Source organism: Hemitrygon akajei, chromosome 23, assembly GCF_048418815.1.
Source record: "Hemitrygon akajei chromosome 23, sHemAka1.3, whole genome shotgun sequence".
Lineage (NCBI taxonomy): Eukaryota > Metazoa > Chordata > Chondrichthyes > Myliobatiformes > Dasyatidae > Hemitrygon > Hemitrygon akajei.
Window position 1 is genome coordinate 12758328 of NC_133146.1, and position 19046 is coordinate 12777373.

At 48.5% G+C, this 19046-nt stretch overlaps 1 protein-coding gene across 5 annotated transcripts in view; it reads left to right on the top strand.

Moving 5' to 3' along the window:
- Positions 1–12203, top strand: part of LOC140715160 (prominin-1-A-like) — a 134468-nt gene extending 122265 nt beyond the window's left edge. For all 5 annotated transcript variants that reach the window (XM_073026940.1, XM_073026943.1, XM_073026945.1 and 2 more), the window contains exons 23-25: positions 4615–4727; positions 6552–6575; positions 10342–12203. In XM_073026940.1, coding sequence (XP_072883041.1) covers positions 4615–4727; positions 6552–6575; positions 10342–10360 — 156 coding nt within the window. In that variant the 3' untranslated portion in view covers positions 10361–12203. The remainder of the gene's footprint in view (positions 1–4614; positions 4728–6551; positions 6576–10341) is intronic.
- Positions 12204–19046: the final 6843 nt, after the last annotated feature.

Below are 19046 nucleotides of genomic sequence, written 5' to 3' on the forward strand. Positions count from 1 at the left end.
TCCTGGGAGTGTGTGATGGGACAGTGTAGAGGGAGCTTCACTCTGTATCTAACCCGTGCTGTCCCTGTCCTGGGAGTGTGTGATGGGACAGTGTAGAGGGAGCTTCACTCTGTATCTAACCCGTGCTGTCCCTGTCCTGGGAGTGTGTGATGGGACAGTGTAGAGGGAGCTTCACTCTGTATCTAACCCGTACTGTCCCTGTCCTGGGAGTGTGTGATGGGACAGTGTCGAGGCAGCTTCACTCTGTATCTAACCCGTGCTGTCCCTGTCCTGGGAGTGTGTGATGGGACAGTGTAGAGGGAGCTTCACCCTGTATCTAACCCCTGCTGTCCCTGTCCTGGGAGTGTGTGATGGGACAGTGTAGAGGGAGTTTCACCCTGTATCTAACCCCTGCTGTCCCTGTCCTGGGAGTGTGTGATGGGACAGTGTAGAGGGAGCTTCACTCTGTATCTAACCCCTGCTGTCCCTGTCCTGGGAGTGTGTGATGGGACAGTGTAGAGGGAGCTTCACTCTGTATCTAACCCCTGCTGTCCCTGTCCTGGGAGTGTGTGATTGGACAGTGTAGAGGGAGCTTCACTCTATATCTAACCCGTGCTGTCCCTGTCCTGGGAGTGTGTGATGGGACAGTGTAGAGGGAGCTTCACTCTGTATCTAACCCCTTCTGTCCCTGTCCTGGGAGTGTGTGATGGGACAGTGTAGAGGGAGCTTCACTCTGTATCTAACCCGTGCTGTCCCTGTCCTGGGAGTGTGTGATGGGACAGTGTAGAGGGAGCTTCACTCTATATCTAACCCATGCTGTCCCTGTCCTGGGAGTGTGTGATGGGACAGTGTAGAGGGAGCTTCACTCTGTATCTAACCCCTGCTGTCCCTGTCCTGGGAGTGTGTGATGGGACAGTGTAGAGGGAGCTTCACTCTGTATCTAACCCCTTCTGTCCCTGTCCTGGGAGTGTGTGATGGGACAGTGTAGAGGGACCTTCAATCTGTATCTAACTTGTGCTGTCCCTGTCCTGGGAGTGTGTGATGGGACAGTGTAGAGGGAGCTTCACTCTGTATCTAACCCGTGCTGTCCCTGTCCTGGGAGTGTGTGATGGGACAGTGTAGAGGGAGCTTCACTCTGTATCTAACCCCCTCTGTCCCTGTCCTGGGAGTGTATGATGGGACAGTGTAGAGGGAGCTTCACTCTGTATCTAACCCGTGCTGTCCCTGTCCTGGGAGTGTGTGATGGGACAGTGTAGAGGGAGCTTCACTCTGTATCTAACCCGTGCTGTCCCTGTAAAAGGAGTGTGTGATGGGACAGTGTAGAGGGAGCTTCACTCTGTATCTAACCCCTGCTGTCGCTGTCCTGGGAGTGTGTGATGGGACAGTGTAGAGGGAGCTTCACTCTGTATCTAACCCCTGCTGTCCCTGTCCTGGGAGTGTGTGATGGGACAGTGTAGAGGGAGATTCACTCTGTATCTAACCCCTGCTGTCCCTGTCCTGGGAGTGTGTGATGGGACAGTGTAGAGGGAGCTTCACTCTGTATCTAACCCGTGCTGTCCCTGTAAAAGGAGTGTGTGATGGGACAGTGTAGAGGGAGTTTCACTCTGTATCTAACCCCTGCTGTCCCTGTCCTGGGAGTGTGTGATGGGACAGTGTAGAGGGACCTTCAATCTGTATCTAACTTGTGCTGTCCCTGTCCTGGGAGTGTGTGATGGGACAGTGTAGAGGGAGCTTCACTCTGTATCTAACCCGTGCTGTCCCTGTCCTGGGAGTGTGTGATTGGACAGTGTAGAGGGAGCTTCACTCTATATCTAACCCATGCTGTCCCTGTCCTGGGAGTGTGTGATGGGACAGTGTAGAGGGAGCTTCACTCTGTATCTAACCCGTGCTGTCCCTGTAAAAGGAGTGTGTGATGGGACAGTGTAGAGGGAGCTTCACTCTGTATCTAACCCGTGCTGTCGCTGTCCTGGGAGTGTGTGATGGGACAGTGTAGAGGGAGCTTCACTCTATATCTAACCCGTGCTGTCCCTGTCCTGGGAGTGTGTGATGGGACAGTGTAGAGGGAGCTTCACTCTGTATCTAACCCGTGCTGTCCCTGTCCTGGGAGTGTGTGATGGGACAGTGTAGAGGGAGCTTCACTCTGTATCTAACCCGTGCTGTCCCTGTAAAAGGAGTGTGTGATGGGACAGTGTAGAGGGAGCTTCACTCTGTATCTAACCCCTGCTGTCCCTGTCCTGGGAGTGTGTGATGGGACAGTGTAGAGGGAGCTTCACTCTGTATCTAACCCCTTCTGTCCCTGTCCTGGGAGTGTGTGATGGGACAGTGTAGAGGGACCTTCAATCTGTATCTAACTTGTGCTGTCCCTGTCCTGGGAGTGTGTGATGGGACAGTGTAGAGGGAGCTTCACTCTGTATCTAACCCGTGCTGTCCCTTTCCTGGGAGTGTGTGATGGGACAGTGTAGAGGGAGCTTCACTCTGTATCTAACCCCTGCTGTCCCTGTCCTGGGAGTGTGTGATGGGACAGTGTAGAGGGAGCTTCACTCTGTATCTAACCCGTGCTGTCCCGGTCCTGGGAGTGTGTGATGGGACAGTGTAGAGGGAGCATCACTCTGTATCTAACCCCCTCTGTCCCTGTCCTGGGAGTGTGTGATGGGACAGTATAGAGGGAGCTTCACTCTGTATCTAACCCGTGCTGTCCCTGTCCTGGGAGTGTGTGATGGGACAGTGTAGAGGGAGCTTCACTCTGTATCTAACCCGTGCTGTCCCTGTAAAAGGAGTGTGTGATGGGACAGTGTAGAGGGAGCTTCACTCTGTATCTAACCCCTGCTGTCCCTGTCCTGGGAGTGTGTGATGGGACAGTGTAGAGGGAGCTTCACTCTGTATCTAACCCGTGCTGTCCCTGTAAAAGGAGTGTGTGATGGGACAGTGTAGAGGGAGTTTCACTCTGTATCTAACCCGTGCTGTCCCTGCCCTGGGAGTGTGTGATGGGTCAGTGTAGAGGGAGCTTCACTCTGTATCTAACGGGTGCTGTCCCTGTCCTGGGAGTGAGTGATGGGACAGTGTAGAGGGAGCTTCACTCTGTATCTAACCCGTGCTCTCCCTGTCCTGGGAGTGTGGGATTGGACAGTGTAGAGGGAGCTTCACTCTGTATCTAACCCCTGCTATCCCCGTCCTGGGAGTGTGTGATGGGACAGTGTAGAGGGAGCTTCACCCTGTATCTAACCCGTGCTGTCCCTGTCCTGGGAGTGTGTGATGGGAAGGTGTAGAGGGACCTTCAATCTGTATCTAACCTGTGCTGTCCCTGTCCTGGGAGTGTGTGATGGGACAGTGTAGAGGGAGCTTCACTCTGTATCTAACCCGTGCTGTCCCTGTCCTGGGAATGTGTGATGGGACCGTGTAGAGGGAGATTCACTCTGTATCTAACCCCTGCTATCCCCGTCCTGGGAGTGTGTGATAGGACAGTGTAGAGGGAGCTTCACCCTGTATCTAACCCGTGCTGTCCCTGTCCTGGGAGTGTGTGATGGGACAGTGTAGAGGGAGTTTCTCTCTGTATCTAACCCCTGCTGTCCCTGTCCTGGGAGTGTGTGATGGGACAGTGTAGAGGGAGCTTCACTCTGTATCTAACCCCTGCTGTCCCTGTCCTGGGAGTGTGTGATGGGACAGTGTAGAGGGAGCTTCACTCTGTATCTAACCCCTGCTGTCCCTGTCCTGGGAGTGTGTGATGGGACAGTGTAGAGGGAGCTTCACTCTGTATCTAACCCGTGCTGTCCCTGTCCTGGGAGTGTGTGATGGGACAGTGTAGAGGGAGCTTCACTCTGTATCTAACCCCTGCTGTCCCTGTCCTGGGAGTGTGTGATGGGACAGTGTAGAGGGAGCTTCACTCTGTATCTAACCCGTGCTGTCCCTGTCCTGGGAGTGTGTGATGGGACAGTGTAGAGGGAGCTTCACTCTGTATCTAACCCGTGCTGTCCCTGTCCTGGGAGTGTGTGATGGGACAGTGTAGAGGGAGCTTCACTCTGTATCTAACCCGTGCTGTCGCTGTCCTGGGAGTGTGTGATGGGACAGTGTAGAGGGAGCTTCACTCTGTATCTAACCCGTGCTGTCCCTGTCCTGGGAGTGTGTGATGGGAGAGTGTAGAGGGAGATTCACTCTGTATCTAACCCGTGCTGTCCCTGTCCTGGGAGTGTGTGATGGGACAGTGTAGAGGGAGCTTCACTCTGTATCTAACCCGTGCTGTCCCTGTCCTGGGAGTGTGTGATGGGACAGTGTAGAGGGAGCTTCACTCTGTATCTAACCCGTGCTGTCCCTGTCCTGGGGGTGTGTGATGGGACAGTGTAGAGGGAGTTTCACTCTGTATGTAACCCGTGCTGTCCCTGTCCTGGGAGTGTGTGATGGGACAGTGTAGAGGGAGCTTCAGTCTGTATCTAACCCGTGCTGTCCCTGTCCTGGGAGTGTGTGATGGGACAGTGTAGAGGGAGCTTCTAGAATAAGGTTCTGTCTGTTGAAGTAGTTTGAAAATAAATTTAGATTGAAAGATCTACTTATTAATTGTAATGCATAGAGGGAGTTGGTAATGGGAACCCCGGATGGGGCACGTGGATGGAAAGGTGTGACGATTTGTATCTGTCTTTACAGAATGCCTTTTGGTTTTGCATGGGCTGGTGCACCATCTTCCTGATTCCAAGCATCATATTCGCGGTGAAGCTGGCAAAATTCTTCCGCTGCATGGCGACCCAGGATGTGTATGAGTATGTGCTTTGTAACATTGTGTCCAATGTTGAAAGTGAGGTCACTGTTGTAGTCAGGAGCAGGGGCAGGCTGTCGAGCCCCTCACGGCTGTTGGTCAGTCTCAAAGCGAATATCAAGTTTATTGTCATGTGCACGAGTACGTACAGTACGTGTACGTAGGGTTCAAATGCAAAACTTACTTGCAGCAGCATCACATGCACATCACTTCACAGAACGTTACAGCATGGTAGAGGCCCTTCGGCCCACAATATTGTGCTGGCCCTTTAACGTACTCTAAGATCAATCTGACCCTTTCCTTCTTCATAGTCCTCCATTTTTCTGTCATCCATCTTCCTATCTAAGAACCTCTTAACTGCTACACCATCGTGGCACCCCCCAGTAGCGTAGCAGGTAGTGTGTCACTATCACAGCTCGGGGCATTCCGGTGTGGAGTTCAGTTCTGGCACCGTTCTTTGTTTGGCCGGTCTGTGGAATGCACAAGTTTTCTCCAGGTCCTCCAGTTTCTTCCCACAATCCAAAGCAGGACCGGATAAGTTAATTGCTGATTGTAAAACGATTCCCTGACTTGGTTAGGGGTCATCGGGTTTGTCGGGGGTTGCTGGGACAGCGTGACTCAAAAGACCAGATCATTAAATCGATAAATGCCCACAACGTATCTGCCCCCACCATCACCCTGGCAGGGTGTCCCATGCACCCACTGTTCTGAGTAACATCAGCAACCTCTGACATTTCCACCTCCACCCCACCCATTCTCTCCTCCAACCAACCTGATATTATCCTCCTTTGTATCTGTCGTTTCCACCCTGGGAAAAAGTCCCTGGCTGTCCACTCTGTAGGTGGCTCTTATCATCTTGTACACCTCTACCAAGTCACGTCTCATCCTCCTTTGATCCAAAGAGAAACGCCCTAGCTTGCTCAGCCTTTCCCCTCTGATCCTGGTAAATCTCCTCTGCGTCCTCTCGAGAGCTTCCACATCCTTCCTATAATGAGGTGAACAGAACAGAACAGAATACTCTGAGTGTGGTCTAACCAGAGGTTTATAGAGCTGCAACATTACCTTGAACTCTGGAACTCAGTCCACTGACTAATAAAGGCCCAACACACCTTTCAACTTCCTAACCGCTCTATCAGCTTGCACGGGAATTCTGAGGGCTCTATGGATGTGGACCCCAAGATCTTTCTGCTTCTCTGCACTGCCAAGAATCCTTCACTCAAGAAGCGAGTGAGCCTTCAAGTTTGACCTTCCAAAGTGAATCACTTCGCACTTCTCTGGACTGAACCCCGTCTGCCACTTCTCAGCCCAGCTCCGCACCCTGTCAAAGTCCCGTTGTAACCTATGACAACACTCAACACCATCACAACACCACCAACTTCTGTATTATCTGCAAAACCTACCACCCCACCCTTTAGGACGGTTAGGATTAGGTAGCTACCAACATCTTCTCCCATGAACGACAGCAAGATGAAAGATTATTGGCTAAGAAAACATTCAGGTGAAATTCACAAGTGATTCTTGTGGTGGTGCCTTTCGTCAATTATGACCTTTAACCTCAAAATATTCAGTGACTCACTTTCACTCGTTGAAGTTCCAAGTTATAATCGTAAAAAGAGATGGCATCTTGCTGAAAGTGGGCAATCAGCAGGGTGATATGAAATAATTCTGAGAAAGAAACAGATTGACTGCAGATAAAACCTACCAGCACGACTGCCGCCTTGGCGTGCTGGTATGTTCTCTGCACTTAGTGAACACGGGGGCTGTGAACCATGACCTATCTCCTGGCATTTGTATAATCGTCACTCTTTTCTCTCTCTCTCTCCTGCAGGAACGGCGACTTACAGTTAGAGATGTAAGTGGAGTTTGATTAGATTTGTGATTCCCTGACGTACGTCAGGGTGCTGGGTGAATGGGAGGGTTGCAGTCATGACAGAGAGGGGAGGTGGGGGAGGGGATAATGATTCAATCCCTCGAGATGCTCTGCCTTAAAGCTGATTACAGTTCTCTTTCCTGGCCAATTCACCATAACATTTGCAGTCTTTCCTGGACAAAATCCTATTGTAAACACAAGACATTCCGCAGGTGCTGGAAGTCTAGAGCAACACACACAAAATGCTGGAGGAACTCAGCAGGTCAGGCAGCATCTGTGGAGGGGAATAAACTGTCAATGTTTCAGGACGAGACCTTTCATCAGGACTGGAAAGGAGGGGGGAGGAAGAAGCCAAAATAATATTGAGGGACAGGGGGAGGGGTACAAGCTAGCAGGTGATAGGTGAGGGTGAAGGTGAGTGGGTGGGGGATGGGGATTGAGGTGAGAAGCTGGGAACGGGAATGAGGAGAGGAACCAGATGGAGGTGATGGGCAGGTGTTTGGTGTATTGGTCACCCCATCAGGTGAAGTGGTTCCTACAAGCGAGTGAGCCTCGGGGGTGGGTGGGGGTGCTGTGGTAGCTAAGACCCTCCCATAGGCCGTGTCGATGGCCTTCCGACAGCTCCCGCTGGCCCTGTTCCTGGAATGCTGATCATTGATGCAGAGAAAAACATTTTTAAAGAGGTGGGGCAGGGCATGGGGAGGAGTACAAGCTGGCAGGTGATAGGTGAGACCAGGTGAGGGGGAAGGTGGGTGGGTGGGAGAGGGGGATTGAGGTGAGAAGCTGGGAGGTGACAGGTGAGACCAGGTGAGGGGGAAGGTGGGTGGGTGGGAGAGGGGGATTGAGGTGAGAAGCTGGGAGGTGACAGGTGAGACCAGGTGAGGGGGAAGGTGGGTGGGTGGGGGAGAGGGGAATAAAGTAAGAAGCTGGCAGGTGATAGGTGAGGCCAGGTGAGGGGGAAGGTGGATGGGTGGGAGAGGGGGATTGAGGTGAGAAGCTGGGAGGTGACAGGTGAGACCAGGTGAGGGGGAAGGTGGGTGGGTGGGGGAGGCGGAATGAGGTGAGAAGCTGGGAGGCGATAGGTGGAAAAGGTATAGGGCTGAAGAAGAAGGAATCTGATAGGAGAGGACAGTGGACCCTGGAATAAAGGGAAGGAGGAGGGAAAAGGGGGAAGGAGTTTGTTTAATTGGGGTATCCTCTGTAAGAAAGTGTGTACATTCCCACCCTGACCATATGGGTTTTTTCCAGTTGCTCTGGTTTCCTCCAACCATCTAAAGGCCCGTTAGTAGGTCATTGTCAATTGTCCTGTTATGAGGCTCGCATTAAATGGGCAGGTTGCTGGGTGCCATGATTTATGGCCAGTACTATACTGTATCTCTAAATCAAAGTTCAAAGTAAAATTTATTATCAGAGTACATCCATATCACCACATACAACCAACCCCGAGATTCTGTTTCCTGTGGACATACTCTGCAAATCTATAGAATAGTAACTGTAAACAGGATCAATGACAGAGCATAGAAGACAGTGAACTGTGCAAATGAAAACATACATAAATAGCAATAAATAACAAGAGCATGAAATAACAAGGTAAAAAGTCCTTAAAGAGAAACCATTAGGTGTGGGAACACCAGGAATAGAATGAGTATAATTATCCCCTTTTGTTCAAGAGCCTGATGGTTGAGGGGTAGGAACTGTTTTTGAACCTGGTGGTGTGAGTCCTGAGGCACCTGTAACTTCTACCTGATGGTGTCAGTGAGAAAAGACCTTGGCCTGGATGGTGAGGATCTTTGGTGATGGATTCTATTTTTCTACGGCAATATTTCACGTAGAGGTGCTAAATAGTTGGGAGGGCTTTACCAGTGATGTACTGGGCTGAATCCAATGGTTGTTGTAGGATTTTCTGTTCAAAGGCATTGGTTTTCCCATACCAGGCCGTAAGGCAGCCAGTCAGCACACTTTCCATCACACATCTATACAGTTTATAAAATAAATTGAAAAAAACTCTCACAACATGCTGGTGGAACACAGCAGGCCAGGCAGCATCTATAAGGAGAAGCACTGTCGACGTTTCGGGCCGAGACCCTTCATCAGGACTAACTGAAAGGAGAGATACTAAGAGATTTGAAAGTAGTGGGGGGAGGGGGAAATGCGAAATGATGGGAGAAGACAGGAGGGGATGGGATGAAGCTAAGAGCTGGAAAGGTGATTGGCGAAAGTGATACAGAGCTGGAGAAAGGAAAGGATCATGGGACGGGAGGCCTCGGGAGAAAGAAAGGGGGAGTGGGGAGCACCAGAGGGAGATGGAGAACAGGAGGGGAGGAGGGGCATTAACGGAAGTTAGAGAAGTCAATGTTCATGCCATCAGATTGGAGGCTACCCAGCCGGTATATAAGGTGTTGTTCCTCCAACCTGAGTTTGGATTCATTTTGACAGTAGAGGAGACAGTTGAAGGGTCTCAGCCCGAAACGTCAACAGTGCTTCTCTTTATAGATGCTGCCTGACCTGCTGTATTCCACCAGCATTTTGTGCGTGTTGTTTGAATTTCCAGCATCTGCAGATTTCCTCGTGTTTGATCTGAAAAAAACTCTCACTCCTTTTCTCTTTTTCTAACTCCCATTACCCCATCACTCCTCCTCTCCTCACCTGCCCATCGTCTTCCTCCTGTCCCCTGCTCCTTGTTGTCCCTCAAGTGCCCTTTAAATCTCACTCCTTTCACATCAAATCTATATTGTCCAGTGGTAAACCTTCTACCTTGCTGAAAGGTTTGAGACCACCCACCTTATTTCCTCTCCTCAATGTTATAAACCTCTATAAGGTCACACCTCCTCTTCCTTCACCCTTGGGGCGAAGACTCTCAGCTTATCCAGTCTGTCTTTGTAACTCAAGCCCTCCTGTCTTGTGAATCTTTTCTGGGGCCTTCTGCAGAGAATGGAGGGATGTAGACATCGTGTAGACAGAAGAGATTTGTTTAGTTGGGTATTCTATTACTAGCTTAATTAGTTCAGTACAGAACTGTGGGCCGAATGGCCTGTTCCTGTGCTGTACTCTTCCACACTCTGTTTTCAAGATTAGTTTCACCTGTCGGATCTACATCAAAGCGCTGGAACATACGGCGAAAAGCGCCACTTGCGTCAATGTGAGGGTGTGCTGGGGGCCTCAACAGGCCTTTTGGAATGTTGGAGGAAATAATGCCAAGTCTGTCTTTGTGAGCTGCTCTCGGGGATTTGAACATGGTCTGCATGTTGCTAATCCGCTCCAGTGACACTAACCCTGTTGTACAGCCAGGAACTGGCTCCACATTTGCTGAAAATGGTCCTTGAGCTTGAAAGTGACCTCACCACCCAGGTTGGGAGTGCTAGAAAATAAAACTTAGCAGATCAGGCGGATTACATAGAGAAAGAAAAAGTTACCCTTTCATCTGACTGATGGAAGGTCGTTGATCTTGAAACATTACCTATGTTTCTCTCTCTGCAGATGCTGCCCAGTCAGCAGTTTCTATTTTATTTCGGGTTCCCAGCATCTTAATGTTAAAATATTTATGGAGTTCAGACCATTCAATCCATCTAGTTGTGCTAACGTCCACATACATTGGATGACCACCTGGGGGTTTCTGGTGTCTGTGATGCTGACTACCCAGGGAATATGTCCTCAGAGAGCAAATCGGGAGCAATCAGGAGCTACAACTGTTAAAATCGGGAGGCTGGATATGTGATGTATAACTAATATTATATCTACTTTGATCTAGGAGAAGACGTAATAAGTGAAACCCCAGACTAGGATCGTCCCAACGATGCTGACCTGCTCTGGTTTTGTGTGGACAAAGGACAGTGAGCTTTTCCTGCGTCTCCCCATTTCTGTGACATTGCCAGCAAGCACTAGAAGTTAAATTGTAGAGTGCATCTTGAACAGTGTGTTTAACAAAAATCCCAAACCCTCAGATCAATTTCTGGGACCTCTGTGCCTTAGCCTCAGCCCATCAAGTTCTCTCCCAGCCACAAAAATGGAACCAGCCCTTCTTCTTCATGTTTCTGACCACAGCACACTTCTTTATCACTGTGGTGAACTACATATACCTGTCTGGACATGCCCCCTGCTGACTGCTCCTGTGGCTCCTCCCACAGACCCCGGTATAAAGGCGATTGAGGCCTGAGCCCGGCCCTCAGTCTCCAGGATGTAGTATGGTGGTCAACTACTGCTTGTTCTTTCTTCCAGTCAATAAAAGCCGGTATCTCACCTTCACTTCTCAGAGAGCTATTGATGGTGTATCAATCACGTGCTTTGCAAGGCAACCTCCTTCTCTCCTAGTGAGTCTCTCTGAGGGATCTCCTGCTCCCTGCTGTTCCTTTGTGCCCAGCTGTAACATTCGTCCTTGCCTTCTGCTGGTGTCCTTCACTCTCCCTTTCCAATGGTCTCTCTTCTCCATGTGATCTACATTGCTTCCTCAAGTAACATCTATCAAAGACTCCTTTCCATGTGACATCACGGCGTTCTCTCTCACCACCCCCTTCACCATCCTGAGAGTTTGCAGAATCTGCTAGTCACTTAGTGGGGAGACACAGTGCCTACAAGAAGACCTTTGGGAAGTCTTTAGTGTGGACTTCATTTCCCAGATCTTACTGACCTTGGCATCCTCTTGAGGCCAAAAGGAGCTTCACGTCTTTTGTTTTGCCAATCATAGGACTTTGTTAGTCTTCTGTGCTCTACCATCTCGCTGCTAATCAACGTCCCCTCCCATTACCACCCTGCAGAACCATGAGCCTCTCTACCTTTGGCCCCGCCATCTGCGCTCAACACCCCAGCTCCCAACTGCTTCAGCATAGGAACTCCGGCTGTCGTTTCCCAGAGGACTTCCGGGCCCTCTGTCCTATGACCTCCTCCAGTCCTCTTGTGCTCTAACGGTCCTCTAATTCTGAGGCTACACTACAAGAAGGGTGCGGAAGATGTACTTGGATGAGAGAGAGAATTAGCTGTAAGGAGCGTTGGACAAACTTGGAGCGTTGGATGTTGATAAAATTATGAGAGGGGTGATGGTCAGAATCATTGTCCCAGGGTGGAAATGTCAAATAACAGAGGGCACAACTATAAGACGAGAGGGGACAGTTTGTAGGTGATTTGGGTGGCGATTTTTTTTAATGTAGTGCGTGTTAGGTGCCTGGTATTGCTGCAGGGGAAGTGATCGACATTTAAGAGGCAGATGAACAGGTAGGGAATGAGGAGATGGAGACCGTGTGCAGGCAGACTGGATCTGTTAAATGAGCATTATCTTCAGCCCTGACATTCTGAGTTGAATGGCCTGATACCATACTCTGTTGCCCTGATTTTAATCCCTTCATCAGCCCCTATTCTAACTTCTTCAGCATTTCAGGTCTAGTCTCCAACTGTCTGGGCTTGGCATCTCTGTGTTTGCTCTCTGAACCTCTCTGCCTCACCCTTCTTCAGATGCTCCAATGTCATTAAGCCCACCTCTGTGAGCTCACTGTCACCTTCTTTTGAGGTCAGATAACTATCCTGTGAGGCACCTTCACCTGTTAAGCCACGCAGTGTTTGCTGTTTAAAATGGTATTGTAAATTAAATTATAAATAAACAATTGATTATGCTGTGTATTACTTCCTTTTTTTCTTTGTCCTTGTTCTCTATTAACTATGTCAAGATGTTGGTGTTGTTACGGATAGACTGATAAATTGGCTTATGATGGTCTCTTACTGAGGGAAGTGAAATGCTTTGTGTGCCATCTAGACAGAACAGGCCGTACATAACTACATTATGTAAGGTAAGAAAAAGTGGAACTGAATGCAGAGTATGGTGTTACAGCTACCAGGGAAAATACAGGTAGACAAATAAAGTGTTAATGACATTGGAAATACGCCGGAGGATGTTTGCCTCGGGTGGTTGATGGTTGGGTTCAGTTGTTCTCCAAGCTCGGCAATCCATTTGCAAACATCTTGTCTAGTGACACCACCCCAGCTACACGTCTTGTCGATATCCCCTCGCGTGGTGATGAAACGTCTGCGGGTAACTTGCCAAGATGCAAGGGCCATGTTGACGTAATTTGGCACATTTTGGTATATTAGAGTTCTGTTCCAGATCCTGATAACAGTTGGATAGGAGATGGATTTGCACCTGGCGAATCGGGGTCATTATTAGAATCTGAAACCAAATTTAATTCATTATCATTGACATATTTCATCAGATTGGTTGTTTTGCAGCAGCAGTACAGTTCAAGACATTAAATATATTTTTATTGCAACTTATAGAATTTTTTTTAAAGTAATGCAAAAAGAGAGAAAAATAGAGAATTTATAGACAATTCAGAAATCCAATGGTGGAGAGGAAGAAACTGTTCCGAAAACATTGAGTGTGGGTCTTCAGATTCCTGTACCTCCTCTCTGAGGGTAATAATGGGAAAAGGGGATGTCCTGGGTGATTCTAGCAATGGGGAAGAGGGCATGTTTTGATGGTATCAATGGGAAGTAGGCATGTTCTGAGGGTAGCAATGGGAAGTGGGCATGTTCTGATGGTATCAATGGGAAGTGGGCATGTTCTGATGGTAGCAATGGGAAGTGGGCATGTTCTGATGGTATCAACGGGAAGTGGGCATGTTCTGATGGTAGCAATGGGAAGTGGGCATGTTCTGATGGTAGCAACGGGAAGTGGGCATGTTCTGATGGTAGCAACGGGAAGTGGGCATGTTCTGATGGTATCAATGGGAAGTGGGCATGTTCTGATGGTAGCAACGGGAAGTGGGCATGTTCTGATGGTATCAATGGGAAGTGGGCATGTTCTGATGGTAGCAACGGGAAGTGGGCATGTTCTGATGGTAGCAATGGGAAGTGGGCATGTTCTGATGGTATCAATGGGAAGTGGGCATGTTCTGATGGTAGCAACGGGAAGTGGGCATGTTCTGATGGTATCAATGGGAAGTGGGCATGTTCTGATGGTAGCAACGGGAAGTGGGCATGTTCTGATGGTATCAACGGGAAGTGGGCATGTTCTGATGGTATCAATGGGAAGTGGGCATGTTCTGATGGTATCAACGGGAAGTGGGCATGTTCTGATGGTATCAATGGGAAGTGGGCATGTTCTGATGGTACCAATGGGAAGTGGGCATGTTCTGATGGTAGCAACGGGAAGTGGGCATGTTCTGATGGTATCAATGGGAAGTGGGCATGTTCTGATGGTAGCAATGGGAAGTGGGCATGTTCTGATGGTAGCAACGGGAAGTGGGCATGTTCTGATGGTAGCAACGGGAAGTGGGCATGTTTTGATGGTATCAATGGGAAGTGGGCATGTTCTGATGGTATCAATGGGAAGTGGGCATGTTCTGATAGTATCAACGGGAAGTGGGCATGTTCTGATGGTATCAACGGGAAGTGGGCATGTTCTGATGGTACCAATGGGAAGTGGGCATGTTCTGATGGTATCAATGGGAAGTGGGCGTGTTCTGATGGTATCAATGGGAAGTGGGCATGTTCTGATGGTAGCAACAGGAAGTGGGCATGTTCTGATGGTATCAATGGGAAGTGGGCATGTTCTGATGGTAGCAACGGGAAGTGGGCATGTTCTGATGGTAACAACGGGAAGTGGGCATGTTCTGATGGTAGCAATGGGAAGTGGGCATGTTCTGATGGTATCAACGGGAAGTGGGCATGTTCTGATGGTATCAATGGGAAGTGGGCATGTTCTGATGGTAGCAACGGGAAGTGGGCATGTTCTGATGGTACCAATGGGAAGTGGGCATGTTCTGATGGTATCAATGGGAAGTGGGCATGTTCTGATGGTACCAATGGGAAGTGGGCATGTTCTGATGGTATCAATGGGAAGTGGGCATGTTCTGATGGTAGCAATGGGAAGTGGGCATGTTCTGATGGTAGCAACGGGAAGTGGGCATGTTCTGATGGTACCAATGGGAAGTGGGCATGTTCTGATGGTATCAATGGGAAGTGGGCATGTTCTGATGGTATCAATGGGAAGTGGGCATGTTCTGATGGTAGCAATGGGAAGTGGGCATGCCCTGGGTGATGGGACATGCTTTCAAGCTTGTCTATCTCCTGTCTAATGTGACGGGGTCCTGAATTGACCCTATGAACTGTGCTCTTAACAAGGAAAAGAGAGAGGGAGGTATACAACACAGAGACTTTATTATTAAGAGAGAGAGAGGTGAAGAATGCTCGGAAGATTGATGTTATGGTTTCTCGGCAGTTTGTTTAAATTTCCACAAGGACACTGCCTGCTTGTAAGTTCTTACACAGAGAGAAGGGCGGAGCAGTTTGATGGACAGCTGGTGTTCTGCATGCTGAGATAAATGCCAGGTCAGCTGCTGGACTCGGACACACGGGTTTGGACACTGAATGAGCTTTGTTGTGCCACACAGGAAGGTGGGTTTTTGGAAGATCGATCAGTGGCTTTCGCAGTGCAGAAAAGGTGTGACCGGTGGGGAGTTATTTGTGCGTCCAACTCTTACCTAGGTTGATAATTCCACCAAAGAAGAACGGTCGCCTTAATTATGAGTCAGTGACTTTAAAAGGATTTCGGAGGACAACGGGAAGATCGATGGCACCAGCTCACCTGAAGACCTACACACCTCTCTCTCTCCAACTCAACTCAACCGAATACCACAAACTGAACTGAACTTTCTTCATCATCGTAAGGCTGTATCCATTTACCGCTAGACTTGAAAAAACATGGTTTTTCTATTTCCACACTTATATATAATATTCATTGCTAATATTCATCTATAATCATTGCTAACCTGTTTGATACATCAGCATTTATATTACTGTATTGCGTAGTTACTAATAAACACTATTAGTTTATAGCAATACCAGACTCCAAAGTGTTTTCTATTTCTGCTACTTCTTTAACCCATCATGGGGTACGTGACACTAATATATTTTGTTCTCTATCTATTTATTATAATTCTTACTGTAACCTGCAGAAATTTTCTATGTCTTGCACTGTGCTGCTGTCATAAAACAAGAAGTTTCACGGCGTATGTCAGTGATGATCAACCTGACTCTGAATCTGACTCTTCAGCAAGTGTTCTTCTGCAGCAGAATCACTGACCCAGATTTTGGCTTCAAGTCCCGCACGTGTACAAAACTTCTGCCAGTGCTAAGCTGGCAGAGTGTCCCAGTAGAGAACGCTCCTGCCTCCTGGATCTGCTGAACCAGGTTTGATATTGATCTCCGGCCGAAAGCCTGAAAGCTGTGCCAACAGACTCAAGGCCAGCTTCTACTCCGCTGTGGTAAGACTGTTAAATGGGTACGCTGGAGTCTTGACCTCACAGTCTGACCTTGCACCTTTAGTCTACCTGCAATGCACTTTCTCTGTAACTGTAACACTATATTTTTTATTGATTTAGAGATACAGCACAGTAACAGGCTTTTTGGCCAATAAGCACACACCAGCCGATTACATCCACGTGACCAACTAACCCGTGCGTCTTTGTGATGTGAGAGAAAGCCAGAGCAAAACCATACATTCACGCAGACGATGTATAAACTCCTTATAGACAGCAGTAGACCTGAAGCCCAGTCACTGGCATTATGCTGAGCACCACACTGCCATGCCACGATAACGTTCTGCATTCTGCTATTGTCTTCCCTCGTACTTTCTCAATACATCGATATGATTTTTTTCTCTGTGGATGCCATTCAAATGGAAGTTTTCACTGTACCTCAGTAACGGGACAATAGTAAACAAATTTATCCTTTCACTAATTTAAATTCTTGAGTTCCCTCCAGATGCTCCACTTTCCTCCCACGTCCCAAAGGTGTGTGGATCATTAGGTTAATTCAACATTACTAATTGTCCCTGGTGTAAATGAGTGGGAGAAGAATTGATTCCCGAAACGGCGACTGCACTCTTTTCCATGACGGTGCCTGGCCTGCTGAGTTCCTCCAGCGTTTTGTGTGTGTTGCTCTGGATTTCCAGCATCTGCAGACTTTCTTGTGTTTGTGTTTGGGTGTGGTGATGGGCTTGAACGACAAGCGAGAGTGAGAGTAGTTCACATGGAAGTGCATGGGTGGTGATTGGGATTATGCTGAAAGATGGCATGGAATGGATGGGCCAAATGGCCTCTGTTTTAAAAATTTTTTTAGTTATATTGCAGCCCCCCCCACCCTTTACACCTATGTGACCAATTAACCTACTAACTTGTGCGTTATGGGACTGTGGGAAGAAACCAGAGCACCCGGAGCACAAATCCAAAGGGAGAAAGTACAAACTCCTTACAGGGAGCAGTGGAAATGAACCCGGGTCACTGGCACTGTGATAACATGACACTAACCCCTATGCTACCGTGCTAGAATATCAGTAGGAAATGTGAGAAATGGATGAACTCAGCAGGTCGGGCAGCATCCGTGGAAACGAGCAGTCAATGTTTCGGGCCGAGACCCTTCGTCAGGATTGAAGAGGGAGGGAGCAGTGGCCCTATAAAGAAGGTGGGGGGAGGGTGGGAAGGAGAAGGCTGGTAGGTGTCAGGTGAAAAACCAATCAGAGGAAAGATCAAGGGGTGGGGGAGGGGAAGCAGGGAGGGGATAGGCAGGAGAGGTGAAGAAGGAATGTAAGGGGAAAGCTCAATGTGCAGTAGAAGAAGGCAGAATCATGAGAGAGGTGATAGGCAGCTGGAAGAGGAGGCAGAGTGAAAATGGGATGGGGGAAGGGAGAGGGAGGGAATTACCGGAAGTTGGAGAATTCGATGTTCATACCAAGGGGCTGGGGACTACCCAGACGGTATATGAGGTGTTGCCCGACCTGCTGAGTTCCTCCAGCTTGTTGTACGCGTTGCTTTGACCCCAGCATCTGCAGTGTACTTTGTGTTTGAGATATACTGTAATGTGAGGCTATATTTTTGTTGGGGGTGGACATTTCGGTGAGTGGCTCGACCTGACGCCTAATTCCCCACACAGTGGGTAAAAAAAAAGAACCTGAGTTTAGCATCTTGGAGAATGACATTTTCCCTTCCCTTAACCTGGTAATGGGGTGACTTACCTCATCGATCACTACGGTGAGATAAACTGATCAATCTGTTGCTGGTTGTGAGAGATGTACGACGTGGAGAGAATCCTGCCTGGTTACGTCACCACTTGGTATGAAGGCTCCAGTGCACAGGATCGATAAAAGGGTGCAGAAGGGTGTAGGCTCAGCCACCTCCATCACCACATCTTCAGGAAGCAGTGCCCGAAGAAGGCAGCATCCATCATTAAGGACCCTCAGCATCCGTCTGGGACACACCTTCCCATTGCTGCCATCAGGGAGGAGGTACCGGAGCCACACTCAGTGTCTTAGGAACAGCTTCTTCCTCTCTGAATGGTCCATGACAAATACCCTTGCTGGAAGGTTTGCTGGTGTTGCACGGTGTGGGTGGGGGAAGAGTTTAAACTAGGGTTGCAGGGGGATCGCCAGAGCAGATAGTGGAGTGGTTGTGGGGAAAGATGTACATACAAAGTCGGGGATCTAAAAGGCCGAACATGGTGGGCCTAATGTTCTGAGCTGTGTATATTTCAATGCAAGGAGCGCTGTAGGAAAGGCAGGCGAGTCTCGCACATGGAATTATGACATTGCAGACGTTGATGAGTCCTGGTTGCAGGAGGGGCAGGACTGGCAGCTCAATGTTCCAGGGTTTCGTTGTTTTTGACGTGACAATGTGGGAGGGGTGGCCATACTCATCAGGGAATATGTCATGGCAGGGCTCCATCAGGACAGACTGGGGAGCTCGTCTACTGAGGCTAAACGGGTGGAACTGAAGAATGGAAAAAAAAGAGATGACCACGTTAATGGGATTATGTTATAGACCACCCAAAGGTCCAAGGGATTTAGAGGAGCAAATTTGTAGAGATGCAGATAGCTGCAAGAAAAATAAGGTTGTGATAGTAGGTGAACGTAACTTTCCACATATTGACTGGGACTCCCGTACCATAAAAGGGCTGAATGAGAAAGAGTTTGTCAAATTTGTTCAGGAAAATTTCCTTAATCAGTACATAGAAGTCCCATCTAGAGAGAGTGTGATACTAGATCTCCTATTAGGGAATGAGACAGGGCAGGTGACTGAAGTTTGTGTAGGGGAACACTCTGCATCCAGTGATCACAATGTTATTAGTTTCAGGGTATGGAGACCCAAGGTTTGGTCCTTGGGCTGAGATTGTGAATAGGAGGAAGGCAAATTTTTATGTTATTAGAAAGGATCTGGCAAGTGTGGAATGGGACAGTTTGTTTTCTGGCAAAAGAGCTCGGTAAGTGGAAGACTTTCTATTGCCTATTTAATATTTCAGTAATATTTAAGTAATAGTGTAAATATATTGTTTGATTAGGCATTCTTTATTGTTTAAATAATTAATTACAGGTAAATATATGAACTACGTGAACGACATACGTCATTACGCCACTACATCAAATGTGCGCGCCTCTCTAAAGTAAAACTAAATGCACACGAGTTACTCCCGGCTCCT